The sequence below is a fragment of the Artemia franciscana genome, chromosome 12 (genome assembly GCF_032884065.1).
Source record: "Artemia franciscana chromosome 12, ASM3288406v1, whole genome shotgun sequence".
NCBI classification, from domain to species: Eukaryota; Metazoa; Arthropoda; class Branchiopoda; order Anostraca; family Artemiidae; genus Artemia; species Artemia franciscana.
This window is the reverse complement of record NC_088874.1, coordinates 36,129,317-36,144,910: the sequence shown is the minus strand read 5'-3', so window position 1 is coordinate 36,144,910 and position 15,594 is coordinate 36,129,317. Positions and strand designations below refer to the sequence as shown.

At 32.3% G+C, this 15,594-nt stretch overlaps 1 protein-coding gene across 5 annotated transcripts in view; it reads right to left on the bottom strand.

Moving 5' to 3' along the window:
• Window positions 1-3,427: 3,427 nt before the first annotated feature.
• Window positions 3,428-15,594, bottom strand: part of LOC136034052 (zinc finger protein OZF-like) — a 30,343-nt gene continuing 18,176 nt past the window's right edge. For 4 of the 5 annotated variants that reach the window (XM_065715148.1, XM_065715150.1, XM_065715149.1 and 1 more), the window contains exons 2-4: window positions 15,171-15,287; window positions 10,338-10,508; window positions 3,428-4,916 (exon numbers count right to left, since the gene is read on the bottom strand). In XM_065715148.1, coding sequence (XP_065571220.1) covers window positions 3,733-4,916; window positions 10,338-10,508; window positions 15,171-15,216 — 1,401 coding nt within the window. In that variant the 5' untranslated portion in view covers window positions 15,217-15,287 and the 3' untranslated portion in view covers window positions 3,428-3,732. The remainder of the gene's footprint in view (window positions 4,917-10,337; window positions 10,509-15,170; window positions 15,288-15,594) is intronic. The other variant, XM_065715152.1, reaches the window with a different exon arrangement.

Sequence of the window (15,594 nt, the reverse complement as noted above, 5' to 3'; positions counted from 1 at the left end):
TTCTTTTTAGTTTTTTTTGAAGTTTTTATCTTTTTAGTTTTTTTATTTTTATTTATATATTTTTAGTTTTCTTTTTCTCCTTTATTTTTCAGTTTTTTCCTGTTTTTAGTTTTTTTTTCTTTTTTAGTTCTTTTAGTTTTTACCTTTTTTAGTTTTTTTTTAGTTTTTTTTAGCTTTTTTTAGTTTTTTTTATTAGTTTTTAGTTTATTTTATGGTTTTTTCCTTTTTTTAGTTTTTTTTTAGTTTTTAAGCTTTTTTTTATTTTTTTTCGTTTTAGTTTTTTTGTAGTTTTTACCTTTTTTAGATTTTTGCTTCTTTTATATTAATGCTAAAGCCAAAGTTCGAACCTGGAACCTCTTGAACCTAGAACCTGGAACATAACGCCTTATCAACTCAGCTACATCGGCTTGAATACATTCGTTTTTGAATTGGTATATGATGAAATAATTCAGACGTCATATTATATGATGAAAAAAATTTTTAGTTTTTTTTCCTTTTTAGTTTTTTTTATTGGTTTTTACCTTTTTTTTAGCTTTTTTAGTTTTTTTTCGTTTTTTCTTTTTAGTTTTTTTGTAGTTTTTATCTTTTGTATTTTTTTTATTTTTATTCATATTTTTTTAGTTTTCTTTTTCTCTTTTATTTTTCAGTTTTTTCCTTTTTTTTAGTTTTTTTCTTTTTTAGTTTTTTTTAGTTTTTTACCCTTTTTTTAGTTTTTTCAGTTTTTTAGCTTTTTTAGTTTTTTTATTAGTTTTTAGTTTTTGCCTTTTTTTAGTTTTTTCAGTTTTTTTTTAGTTTTTAGTTTTATACCTTTTTTTTAGTTTTTTAGCTTTTTTAGTTTTTTTTTCTTTTTAGTTTTTTTTTGTAGTTTTTACCTTTTTTAGTTTTTTTTCTTCTTTTGTATTAGTGTGAAATAATTCAGGCGTCATATGCGGACAAACAGGACGTCACTCGACAGACAGACATAACCCACAAACAACTTATTTTTATATATATAGATATATATAAAAATAAGTTGTCTGTCGGTGGATCTGTCAGGTGACGTCATGTTTCTGTGTCGACCGACGTCATGTTTTCGACTGACGAAATTACAGACCGGGACATCGGGACACAAATGACGACCGGGACACCGGCACACAGGGAATATAAATGACGACCGGGACACAAGGAATGTTCGATTAGCAATCACCATCAACAAAGCACCGGGACACAAATGACGACCGGGACACAGGGAGCATAAATGACGACCAGGACATAAGTAAAAAAAAATTAAAAACTAAAAAAAAGGTAAAAACTACAAAAAAACTAAAAAGAAAAAAAACTAATAAAAAACTAAAAAAGCTAAAAAGCTAAAAAAAACTAAAAAAGAAAATAAAATGAAAAAGGAAAAAAAAAATGAAAAATAAAGCAGAAAAACAAAACTAAAAAAAAAAGAAAAAAAAACTAAAAAAAGGTAAAAAACTAAAACCTAAAAAAAGACCAATTCAAAAACGAATGTATATACAGACCGGGACACAAATGACGACCGGGACACCGGGACATGACGACCGGGACACAGGGACGCAACTACAACAGGGACGCCGGGGGGCTCAGGGGGATATATAAATGACGATGGCGACACAGGGAATCGTCGATTAGCAATCACCATCAACAAAGCTCAAGGGCAATCATTAGAATCATGAGGTATAGATCTGAATACGGATTGTTTTCCCATGGAAAATGAAATAGGAAAACAAAAATGAAAAATAAAGGAGAAAAACAAAACTAAAAAAAAGAAAAAAAAACTAAAAAAAGGTAAAAAATTAAAACCTAAAAAAAGACCAATTCAAAAACGAATGTATATACAGACCGGGACACAAATGATGACCGGGACACCGGGACATGACGACCGGGACACAGGGACACAACTACAACAGGGACGGCGGGGGGCTCAGGGGGATATATAAATGACGATGGCGACACAGGGAATCGTCGATTAGCAATCACCATCAACAAAGCTCAAGGGCAATCATTAGAATCATGAGGTATAGATCTGAATACGGATTGTTTTCCCATGGACCATTATATGTTGCATGTTCAAGAGTCGTTAAAGCTGACATTCTATTTATATGCACAGACAATGGGACAGCAAAGAATGTTGTATATTCGCAAGTTTTACGTAGTTAAAAACATATATATATATATATATATATATATATATATATATATATATATATATATATATATATATATATATATATATATATATATATATATATATATATCTATATTCACATGTGGGACATAGGGACACAACTACAATGGGGCGTAACGACTTACGCGCGCGGGGTGGCTTGGGGGGGCGCGAAGCGCCCCCACCAACTAGGTGTTGGGGTGGCGCGAAGCGCCACCCCAACAGCTAGTTTATAATAAACCTCAAATTTTTGGGTATCTGTTTTAAGGTTTACAAATTACTTTAATCTATTGTCCAAATATATATTTGAAATATTGAAATATTTGTGCAATTCCCAGTTTTTTTAGTTTTTTCACTTTTTTTGTTGTTTTTTTCTTTTTAGTTTTTTACCTTTTTTATTTTTTCTATTTTTTTCCGTTTTTTCTTTTTAGGTTTTTTCTTTTTTTTATTTTTTATTTTTTTTTTTAGTTTTTTACCATTTTTCTTTTTTCAGTTTTCTTCTTTATATTTCAGACGTAAATACATATCGCCGAACCTTTGTTTTTTTAACTAAAATTTGGTAGGCATTGATGACCTTATCCAAGTCAAAATCCCAAACCCAATCATCATCGCTATCATTTTCAGTTTTGATACGTTTTGACTCTCGCTGTCCAGGTGGATTTTCATCTAACTGGGCGGTTTTGCGTTCTTTAGCCGCAAGCCTTTTGGCATTAACCCTTTGAGCAGATTCCTTGGCTGTTTCTTCTGCCGTTGTAGGATTTATACTAAATTTCTCTTTGAATTAACTGTTTGAGCAGCTTCCTCGGCTGTTTCTTCTGTCATTTCAAGATCTATATTAAAAATTCCCCTTCACGTGCCAAGCTTGCTAAAGCTCAACAATTTATAATAAACCTAAATATTTTAAGTATCTGCTTTAAGGTTTTCGAATTACTTTAATCTATTGTCAAAATATTTCGAAATATTTATGCTATTCCCAGTTTTTACATATTAGTTTGTTTTCTTTTATATATATATAGAAGATATAATCTGGCATAACAGACATAGTGTAACAGACATAACACACAAATAACTTTTTTTATATATATAGATTAAAGTAAAGTAAAAATTTTCCTTCAGTTTAAAGTGAAACCATCTATCCAAATTAAAAAAAAAAAAAAAAAAAAAAAAAAAAAAAAAAAAAAAAAAAAAAAAAAAAAAAAATCAAGTCTGCACACAAGCTAAATCTATGACTAAGCAAAGAATTTTTACACAATCCAATCAGTGAATAACTTTTTATTCTGGTTTTTTTCACACTACACTCATTTTTCTCAGCTGTTTGATTTTACGGTTCATTTATTATTTTTTCTTCTTCATTTCATGCGTCACTTCTTACACACGTCACTTTCAAAAAGATTTTTTCTCAATATGAGTTTTTTTTATGAATGTTTATCACGGATCTTTGGCGGAATGTATTCCCAAGCAAATTACATTCAAAAGATTTTTCTCCAGTATGAGTTTTTTAGTGATAGGTTTAACCAGAACTTCTGGTAAAACCTTTTTTACAAATATCACATTCAAAGTTTTTATCCTGTATGAGTCCTTTGATGAGCAGATAAATTGCCTTTTTGGCTGAATTTTTTGTCACATATATTACATTCAAAAGGTTTTTCTCCAGTATGAGTTCTTCGATGTTTAGACAAAGAAGAACAATAAGTAAAACATTTTTTACAAATATTGCACTCGAAAGGTTTTTCTCCAGTGTGAGTTCTTTGATGAGTAAATAAGTCGGCTTTTCTGATGAATTTTTTGTCACATATATCACATTTAAAAGGTTTGTCTCCTGTATGAGTTCTTTTATGAATATATAGGTTGACTTTTTTGTAGAATTTTTTCACACATATATCACATTCAAAAGGTTTTTCTCCAGTATGAGTTCTCTTGTGACCGTATAAATTGGTACTTGAAGTAAAACGTTTCTTACATATATCACATTCGAAAGGCTTTTCTCCAGTATGAGTTCTTTGATGAACAAATAGGTTGGTTTTTTGTCGGAATGCTTTGCCACATGTATTACATTCAAAAGGTTTTTCTCCGCTATGAATTCTTTGATGAATGAATAGGTCGACTTTTCGGCGGAATGTTTTGCCACATATTTTACATTCAAAGGGTTTTTCTCCAGTATGAGTTCTTTGATGAATTAACAGGGTGGTTTTTTTGTGAAATGTTTTATCACATTTATCACATTCAAGAGGTTTTTCACGCGTATGAGTTCGTTGGTGATTGGATAAACTGGAACTCAAAGTAAAACCTTTCTTACATAAATCACATTTGAAGAGTTTTTCTCCTGTATGAGTTCTTTTGTGATTTAATAAACCGGATTTTCCTACATAACGTTTCTTACACATATCACATTCGAAAGGTTTTCCTCCCGTATGAGTTCTTTGGTGATAAGATAAATAGGAACTTCTTTTAAAACATTTCTTGCATATATCGCATTCAAAGGGTTTTTTGCTAGTATGAGTTATTTGATTACGAGATATACTGCCACTTTCGATAAAACGTTTCTTATATATATCATATTCGAAAGGTGTTTTTCCAGTATGAGAAACATGCTGTTTGGCTACATCTTTTCCAGTACATATATCTATGTGACTCGGCATCTCATTTTGACATTTCGAAGTCATTTCATTTTTTAGACCTAATCTTGCAAGACCTGGCATGCTAGGTAATCCACGTCCTTCATGGCACATGTCATTATAAGAAGACGCTGCAACAAGGAGAATTATAATAATATAAAATTCACTCAAAATTCTTTTCAACTCTTTTTTAATTTAGCAAACAACTCAGATTTCAACATTTTTATCCTCATACAGTTATTATACAATTAATTTTAATGACTCTTACCTCGCTATTTAGTTCTTGTCTGACTCGTAAAAATATAGCGAAAATTTATATAAACAAATTTTTTATGCGGTTTAAACTTTTTTATTGTGAAAAATTCCGAAACAAAAATCTTGGGTATGTACTTGGTCAGGTAAGTACTTTAATTATACATTATCTCTATTAACAATTATGTTGTTAGAACTTTCTTTCCAAAGTGGAAACGAGATCTTACTGTCCGTTTCCTTCTCTTTTAAAAACAGTGTTTTATTTCCTTAAAATTCTGTTTCACTGCCGTTCATTTTTTATGCATTTTCGCAAAGCAATAATGTTATTAGTGCCAGAGAGAAGCCGAATAACCTCCATTTAGTTACCCATTATCGTGTATACCCGTTGTTTCCATGCCAGATTTTGAGTAAGTGAAACGAGCAAAAGATTATTACTTAATTAATTATTACTTGATTAATTATTACTTTTCACAAAAGGCTCTTTGAGAGCTCTTTGATTTTAAATTCTTTATTTAGTAACTCAGGATTCTGGTTCTAGATAATTTTACTTAAGGGTGGATAGGGCTACAAAAAATTTTTAGTATTTAATGTCCACGAACTATATTTACGCCCTACATTTGACATTTAACGTAGTTTCTTCAAATGCTAGTTGACTGACAAATAGACTTGAATCAAGTCTGTAAGAGCTGCATAACTATAACCACACCGTATAACACATCAACTATAAAATATGTATTGCGCAATATGCAACAATTGTGATAATCCTAGACAAAAGTAATTTTTTATCTCTGTCTTATGAAACCAAAGGCTGAAGATGGTTAAGAGGTTTTTTAGAAGAATCATTGAAAGATTATTAAATAAGAATATGTCAGTGGTGCGATTTTGTCAAGCGCACTTCACGTCAATTCTGTAAAAAGCAATATCTATGAAAAATTCCCGTTATTACTTGATTTGACTTTACTAGACTTGATTTTACTTGATCACCTTATTGGAAAAGGCTTACTCAAGGCTTAATCTGAGGTTTTTATTTTACAAAAAAAACATTTTCCAAATGTATCTAATCCACTCAGATGCAATAGACACCTATCTTTCCCGCTCACCACAATTTCAACAGAAGTTTAAGACCACTTTGTTCTCTGCCACTTATTTACCCGATTTGCCTGATTAGTAGTGCGATGCCATTTCCATTTTTCCGTCGTGCCTGCCTGGGACATAAGGTAAAGATGACATTTATATATAGCACGTGAGTAGTGGGGAGTCTGGGGGAAGATTGGGGAGCCACCTCGGTGATCAGCTTGATCTAAAAAATATTTATTATGATTTTTCCCCTTTTGCTAAAGGTGTTTATGATGATCATTTAGCTAGCCTTCCTGCTACTGATTTTTGATTTGAAGGGGATTTAGGAACACCTGTAATTGATGGGAACTTAAGATCAACACTTTTTAACTGCAGAGGTTTGGGTTGTAGCCACGAGTTTGTTTCGCAGTTACTTTGTAACCACAGGGTAGGTATCTTAGGCCTATGTGAAACGTTTTTAAGTAATGAAAATGCAGAATTCATGAATTGTGATGGATTTAAATTTATATCTAATAATAGGGAAAATAGACAGGGTGGCGGAGTTGGACTTTTTGTTCGGGATGATATTCCATTTGTTGTGAAGAAGCAACTATCTAAGCATGACCAAGAGATGACTTTTGAGAGCCTTTGCATTGAGTGTGTGATTGATAATAGGAAAGTTCTTGTCTGTGTTGTTTATCGATCACCATCGGCTTCGTTACAAGAGTTTTTGCGAATTTATGAATGCTTCATTAAAGATGTGACTAATTTGGATTCTGAGCAAGTTCTGGTAATGGGTGATTTTAATATTAATTTACTGTTAGCTCAGACAAATAGACCGGGAATTTCTAATCATTTGCATGAAAAATCGCTTGAGTTTCTGTGCATGAACCTATCAAAATCACTTTTACCATCATGCAGGTCTGCGACCCGGGTTACGGAAGATACGGCTACTCTCATTGATAATATTTTTTCTACTATTCCCGTTACTCTTTCGCATATTATATTTCCAGATGTTTCTGACCATTGTGTGGTAGTTGCCGATGTTGGAATTAATCACAGACCAAAATTTTCGGAATTTAAACAAACTCGAAAAATTGATAAAGAAGGAATGGACAAATTGAGGAACCTTTTGTGTTTAAATGACTGGACTGCAATTCTAAAATGTGAATGCCCTGAGATTTCTACGGCTCTGTTTTTAAAATATTTCCGTGAGTGCTTGGATGAAGCATGTCCATTGATGCGCATTAAAATAAAAAAAATATACACTCCCTAAAAAACCATGGATCTCACGCGGGCTTCTACACTCTATTTCAATAAAAAATCAGCTATTTAAAATATCTATGTCATTCCCATCTAAAAAAAAAAAAAGAAGAGTTTAAAAAGTATAAAAATGTCCTGACACAGTTAATTCGGAAAGCAAAAGCTAGATATTTTGAAAAATCATTTGTAGAAGCTAGTGGGGATCAAAAACACACTTGGAGACTTATTAACTCGCTGTTGGGAAGGTCTCAGAAATCTTCATTTCCAAATGAAATGTTACGTGGTGATGGTACTTTTTCTTCCGATGAGCAGGAAATAGTGAACTTGCTCAATGCTCATTTTGTAAGCATCGGTGAAAATAAAGCTAATTCATCTCATGTTCCTCCAAATAGTAATAATAATGATTTATTTAAAGATCACATGCCCCCTACCTCTGATAAAAGCATGTTCCTTTCCCCGGTAACTGAAATTGAACTAAAACACATCATATCTAAAATGAAGAACGGTTCATCTGAAGCCCTTGATGGATCTTCGACTAATTTGGTCAAAGAAATATTCCAGTTATATCACCGGTGTTATGCCACATTATTAATCTTACATTTGTAACTGGTGTCTATCCTTCAACATTTAAATCAGCGAGAATTGTGGCCCTACATAAAGGTGATGACCCGAGGCTTCCTGCTAATTATCGTCCTATATCGATACTCTTTGCTTTTTCGAAGGTTATAGAGCGAGCACTGTATAACAGAATTTATTCTTTTTTTGAGAAATTTGATTACATTTCTAAACTTCAGTTTGGATTTAGAAAAGAGGTCTGCACTGATCATCCTATGGCTATTATTGTCCAACATATTAGTGATTGTCTTGACAGTGGCGAAACGCCTGCAACTATATTTTTAGACATACGGAAAGCTTTTGATTCCATTTCTCATCAAATTCTTTTGTATAAGCTTTCAAATGCTGGTATTCGTGGTAATTACCTTAGGTTACTTGAATCGTATCTTCATGGGAGGCAGCAGATACTCATATATAATGATGTTAGATCTGATTCTTTACAGCAGTCAGATAAGGTTGGTGTTCCCCAGGGATCCGTATCAGGACCTCTGCTTTTCCTAGTTTACATTAATGATTTGTGCTCAATTACTGGAGTTCCTTCTATAGACACTCAGTTTGCTGACAACACTGCAGCAATTGTTTCTGGTAAATCTCGTGAAGAGCTAGTGGTCAATTTAACATCCACATATGATAGATTGTCTACTTGGCTCTCTGATAATAGACTACTTCTGAACAGAAAGAAGACGAAGTTTATTGTTTACAGCAGAACGGGTCACAATTTTCCAGATATAGAATCAGTTTCCCTTTCTGCGAATGAACCTGAGTCTGTTATTGAAAGAGTTGTATCTATAAGATATTTGGGAGTAGTGTTTGATGAGAATTTGTCATGGAAAGAGCAAATTAATCAGGTTAGAGCAAAGTCTGCCCCTGGAGTTGGTATAATGTGCAGACTGAAAAACCTTCTTCCATATTGCGCTCTTAAATCCCTTTACTTTTCCCTTGTGCAATCCCATTTTGATTATGCATCTATTATTTTTTTGAACACTTTTAAAAGTAATGTTACCCCTTTACAGATTATCCAAAATAAAGCAGTTCGTATCCTTAAACCTTTTCTGCCATCGCCATCAAACTTCCCCTTAAAATCCACAACAGAGACCCTTTTTTCACTTCATAATATTCTTCCTGTTCGGCAAAGTATCCAATTTTTAAGTGTTATGTTTAAGATTAAGCTTGAACGAGATATTTTGCATCGATGGGTCTTATTTCTTCTCCTTCATCTTCACAAGTTGAAACCCGTGGTAAGTATAATCTGCGGACTCCTAAGGTAGTTACAGAGAGGTCGCGTTTTTGCCTGAGGTGCTTGATTCCTCTACATTGGGAAAGATTGAAAAATGAGATTTATTTTAATGTAAGCATAGATGCTATAAGACGGAAGTTGAAAAGAGTGCTGATTGAAAGTTATAAATCTAAATAATATGAAAAAATGTTTTTTTTTAAGGATGTTTATTATTTTTTTAAGCATTGGGTTGGTCTCCGGGGTTCGCCCATGAGGCCTCCAGATGTCTTATGACTCACTTGGTTTTAAGTTGTAAATTTAATTGTGTCTCAAAATGGTGCGCGGAGGATGGAAATGGTATCGTACGGCACGAGATTTGTTTTTTATTTATTTCTGCCAAGATTGGTTAAGAGAACTATTTATTTTTAATTTTTGTGCATATTTAGTGTTGCTTAAAGGTAGCTCAATTGCATTCGAGCTATACTCTCAGCCTTGAGTTACCTAATATTTTGTATATATTGGTTATATTAAAAGAACCTTGAACCTTGAACAGCTTTTCATTTTGGATTTGCAAACATACAGAAAATCAGGATATCTAAAGCATCCCTTATTCCTCGTCGATGTTCGACTCAAGTTTAAGATAGTCAGCATTGTGTTTAAAATCTCCAGATATGCCAGGAGAAACAGCTAAAAGATTGGCTTCTTGTTCCATTAATAGTGTGGAATATGCAGTTCCAAATGTATCCTTGCCATCATTTGAGGATATTGTTTAAGTTTCTACAAAAAGTAGAGCAAAACTCAAATAAACGATCAGAACAAAAAAAAAAAAAAAAAAAAAAAAAAAAAAAAAAAACTCGGTTAGTTATAAAACATTTAAATTCCAAGCATTTTTATATGGCGGTTCATGAATGAGGAAAAATAAATTGATCCTCCCAGCATATTGACACTTTGTAAATATATACAAAAGATGACAAGTAATAGATAAAGAAAAGAAATAATATTATGAGGATAATGCAAAATAATCATAGGTTCGGTCAAAAAGTTTCTTCATAAAGGTTGAAGCAATAGTTGCTTCTTAATAAAGATCCAACCACCTATAGTAATAAAAATCTTAAGAATCGTTTAGAAAGAAATTTTTGGAAGAAATTACCTCTGTCCCCGTCAATATTTGACTCCAGTTTAAGATGGTCAACATTATGTTGAAAATCACCAGAGATACCACGAGAAATAGCAAAAAGTTTGGCTTCTTGTTTCATTAATAGCATGGCATGTGTACTTTCAAATATATCCTTATCATCATTTGAGAACGCATCTTCAGTTTCTTTAAAAAGTAAACATATATAAGAGAAGAAGAGAATGCCTTAATGCCAAATAATCGTAGGTTCAGTCAAAAAGGTTTCTTCATAAACGTTGAAGCAATAGTTGCTTCCTAATAAAGATCCAACCACTTATAGTAACAGAAAGCCTAAGAATTATTTAGAAAAAAGCTGTCTAGTTAGAAAAATATAGCATTTCAAGCTGGTTAGTGACTGGCCTCTCACAAATGCAGAGTGGCAAGAGCATTGACTATTATTTTGGGTTAAGTTAATATTAAGAATTTACGAAGGAAACAGGCATATAAGGAATTTATAAAGGAGCTTCAATCTACCAGTTTGAAAATCCCTTAGCCAAAGGTTTAGAATCTCCAGTCCTGAATATCAGATTCTTTTAGAATGACAAAACTAAAATACTCATTTTGAGAAAAACAGCCAAATGTAAAAGAAAAATCCTAAAAAGATGTTCCAACTGAGAAAAACAATTTTGTGACAAGCCTACTGCTGTAACATAGATAACTTCAAAGACCACACTGCCTTTCCATGACGAAAGTAAAACAGTTCAAAAATAGGGATGAAACCTTTTTATTGACAGTGAAAAGATATAATTTTATAAAAGGTTTCACCCCTATTTCTGAACTGTTTTGCTTTCGCACTGTTGTAACTTACGCATAAAAAAAAATATTTATGTCATTAGGCTTATTAGTTTCAGATCTATCCATTCACTAACACAGAATTATGACATAGCTCAACCCTTTTCATCAGGCAGAATTTAGAATAGGGATGTTCCACCTACGGCCTGCAGGCTGCACTGCAGCCGGCCTGAGATATATGTGCGGTCGACTAGTCATTTTCACTTCCATTTTTTGAGAATATTTCAGGTGACAATGGGGCCCACTATCAAACAGTTCGTGGTAACGAACTGTAGTAAGGAGCGACCCGGCTCAATAGTAACCAAAACTCTAAAAAATGGAATTTTGATACCAATAGCTACATCAAAAGAATCGCATTTTAATGCTGATTTTAAATATATAAGTTTCATTAAGTTTAGTCTTACCCATCAAAAGTTACGAGCCTGAGAAAATTTGCGTTATTTTAGAAAATAGGGGAAAACACCCCCTAAAAGTCATAGAACCTTAACGAAAATCACACCATCAGATTAAGCGTATCAGAGAACCCTAATGTAGAAGTTTCAAGCTCCTATCTACAAAAATGTGGAATTTTATATTTTTTGCCAGAAGGCAGATCATGGATGCGTGTTTATTTGTTTGTTTGTTTTTTTTCCAGGGGTGATCGTATCGACCCAGTTGTCCTAGAATGTTGCGAGAGGGCTCATTCTAACGGAAATTAAAAGTTCTAGTGCCCTTTTTAAGTGACCAAAAAAATTGGAGGGCACCTAGGCCCCCTCCCACGCTAATTATTTTACCAAAGTCAACGGATCAAAATTCTGAGATAGCCATTTTATTCAGCGTAGTCGAAAAACCTTATAACTATGTCTTTGGGGACGACTTACTCCCCCACAGTCCCCGTGGGAGGGGTTACAAGTTCAAAACTTCAACCAGTGCTTACATATAGTAAGGGTTATTGGGAAGTGTAAAGGCGTTTTCAGGAGGATTTTTTGGTTGGAGGCAGGGGTTGAGAAGAGGGGGATATGCTGGGGGAACTTTCCATCGAGAATTTGTCATGGGGGAAGAAAATTTCCATGAAGGGAGCGCAAGATTTACTAGCATTACTTAAAAAAAAAACAATGAAAAAATAAATATGAAAAAGTTTTTTTCAGCTGGAAGTAAGCAGCAGCATTAAAACTTAAAACGAACAGAAATTATTACCCATATGAGGGGCTCACCTCCTCCTAATACCTCGCTCTTTACGCTAAAGTATTTTTAGTAATTTCAACTATTTATTCTGCGGCTTTTGTGATTCAGGGGTCATTCTTAATGAATTGGGACAAAATTTAAGCTTTAGTGTAAAGAGCGAGGTACTGACGAGGGGGCGAACCCCCTCATATATGTAATAAAAACATGAAAATACAAAAGTTCTTTACGTAAGCTAATTTATAAGTTACATATATCTTTTACTTATAAAAAGATTCGTAAAAAATAAAAGTTCTAGATGCCTTTTTAATTAACCGAAAATCGGAGGGCAACTAGGCTTCCTCTCCCGCTCTTTTTTTCTCAAAATCATTCGATCAAAATTATGAGAAAGCCATTTAGCCAAAAAAAATAAATATACAAATTTCGTTTTAATTATTCCTCTGCGGAGAGCCAAAATCAAAACATGCATTGATTCAAAAACGTTTAGAAATTAAATAAAAAAAAACAAGTTTTTTAAATGAAAGTAAGGAGCGACATTAAAACATAAAACAAACAGAAATTACTCCGTATATGAAAGGGGCTTTTCCTTCTCAACACCCCGCTCTTTACGCTAAAGTTTTTTACTGTTTTAAAATGTAGCGTTAAGAGAAAAAGTCAAACTTTAGCGTAAAGAGCGGGGCGTTGAGAAGGAAAAGCCCCTTTCATGTACGGAGTAATTTCTGTTCATTTTAAGTTTTAATGTCGCTCCTTACTTTCATTTAAAAAAACTTGTTTTTTTTATTTAATTAGAAAAAAGGTCGAACATCCCTATTGTGGCTTTTCTTCTTTTTTTTTTTAATTGAGCTTCCTTCAAGTTTTTCAGATTTATGTGCAGTCCGCTAGTCATTTTCACGTCCATTTTTCTTGAATCATTTTAAGTGGCAATGTAACCAACTATAAAAAAGGGTAAATATATCTGTTTCAGACTTTCTTTACAAATTGGAAAACTGACCTTGCTTCAAGATTTTCAGCCAATTTTCTATCTAGACACCTTGTATACCATATTTGAAAATTGAAATTCGAAGACTGATGGAGTTAGACCTTTGCTATAAAGTTATATTCTACTGTCGTCCAACATCATAACTAATGTTACACAGACATTAACATAATGTTACTCACATTACTGTACTATTATTACTAACCTAATTAACATAATGTTAACTAACATTATAACATTCAAACATCATATCATGATTTATTTCATTAGCTTTAACCAAACCTAACTTCTCGAATGCTTATTTATCTTCGCAAATAATAATATTTACAGAAACAATAGTAAAGAGTGAGAATATCACTCGTAAGAGGAGATAGAGGAATACAGACAAGGTTCTTTAAATTCTGATCCTTCTCCATAAATAATAACATTTAAAGAAACAATAGTAAAGAAACCTCAGTAGGCAATAAGGAAATTAAAAAAAAAGAGCAACACAAAATATTATTTAAACTCAAAGTTAATTCAATAACAACAGTTGCTATTCATTTTAATTTTTCTGTATTTTATATTGAAATTTCTTCAGACCCAGAAGTATCTTCTATTTCTTTTCCAGAACAAAAGAGGCACTAAAATTTTACAGGGAGTGTTGAAATGAAGAATAAAAACTTGAAATTCAGCCCTGCATTTCAAAATTGTTTCTATCAAAACCGTTACTTTTTATCATTGGGTATTTCTTGACAAGAGGAAAATCCAATATCTTATTAAAAATTCAGCTGGATCATTGTTCAATTTTTTGGACTATGAGTTAAAACACTTCTTAAAGATTGAAGCAAATGTTTGAGAATTTTTTGAAGAGGTGCCAAAGAATTGACATCAAATGGAAATAAACAAATAACACAATTGAAATCATCATTGTTAAAAACCCTCTGCTAGACACTTTCAGTTCCTCTCGCGCCCCTTTAACAACAACAAAATAATTTTTATCTTGTTGTTGATTGTTTGCTTTGTGCCAAATTAAAAGTTTTTACTCACGGGAAATTTATTCTATCTAATTTGGAACTGGATTCTTTTAAGGAGCTATACTTCTTTAATGAACTACTTGCATAATTTACCAGATAATCGTCTAAGATGATATGTCGTCTCTTACATTTCATGATTGGACCTACAGTGCAACCAAGTAAAGAGCAAGCCTCAGCAAAAAGTACCCACAATTTTATAGTGCATTCCCTACAAAACTGTCAAGTGTCCTTTTTAATGCACACTGATTCCAAAATCTTGACTATTATACAGGTTAAAGGGAATGGCAACGAAGATTTTTGAAATGATAACTTAAAATCATGTTAAAGCACAAACAAAATTCTTTAAATTTTAATTTAAAGAAAATTGGTTAAATACTTAGTTTGAGGGTAATCGTTTACCAATTTGCATGAAGGGCTTGATTAGAAAGATTTCAGTTTGGGAAATTTCTTTGGAAAAAGGTTTTTTCTATTAACAATGATTATGTTTTATAGTTCATATTTTTTTTTTTAATTTAAAGCAGCTAAAACTAATAGGGACTAGTAACAAGCCTCCTATTTTTGTAACAAAATCAGCAGAAATAAGCAAAAATTTTAATTTAAAAGAAAATTGGTTAAATACTTAGTTTGAGGGTAATCGTTTACCAATTTGCATGAAGGGCTTGATTAGAAAGATTTCAGTTTGGGAAATTTCTTTGCAAAAAGGTTTTTTCTATTAACAATGATTATGTTTTATAGTTCGTTTTTTTTTAATTTAAAGCAGCTAAAACTAATAGGGACTAGTAACAAGCCTCCTAATTTTGTAACAAAATTAGCAAAAATAAGCAGCAAATTGTCTCAAACACACATAATAGGCCTACCAATTACCTTGCTTAATAGCAGTGATGCCCAACAGTGTGGGGGCTGTTTCCATACTTCACCAAAAGAGTAAACAAAACAGTTAGTCTCTCTTGACTGTTCCCAGTGTATAGGAATATCTCAAATCTAAAAAGAAATGATTAATTATTATATAATAATATATTCCATTATTATATGGTATGATATTTACCATAATTATATGATAAATAAATATATGGTGTCAAATCTTCAAAATAAAATGAAGAAGCACAAAACCTATGAATTAGTTAGAGAATAAAAACATAAAAAGCATAGAAATGCCAACATGCAAGACCAATTCATTGACAATCCAATGCTCATAGTGGCTAACAGCATTAAAAATTTTCTTATTGTAAATGGTGTCGTCTCAGAGTGGGAGGATATCTACAATTCAGCATGTATTATTTGATTGCAA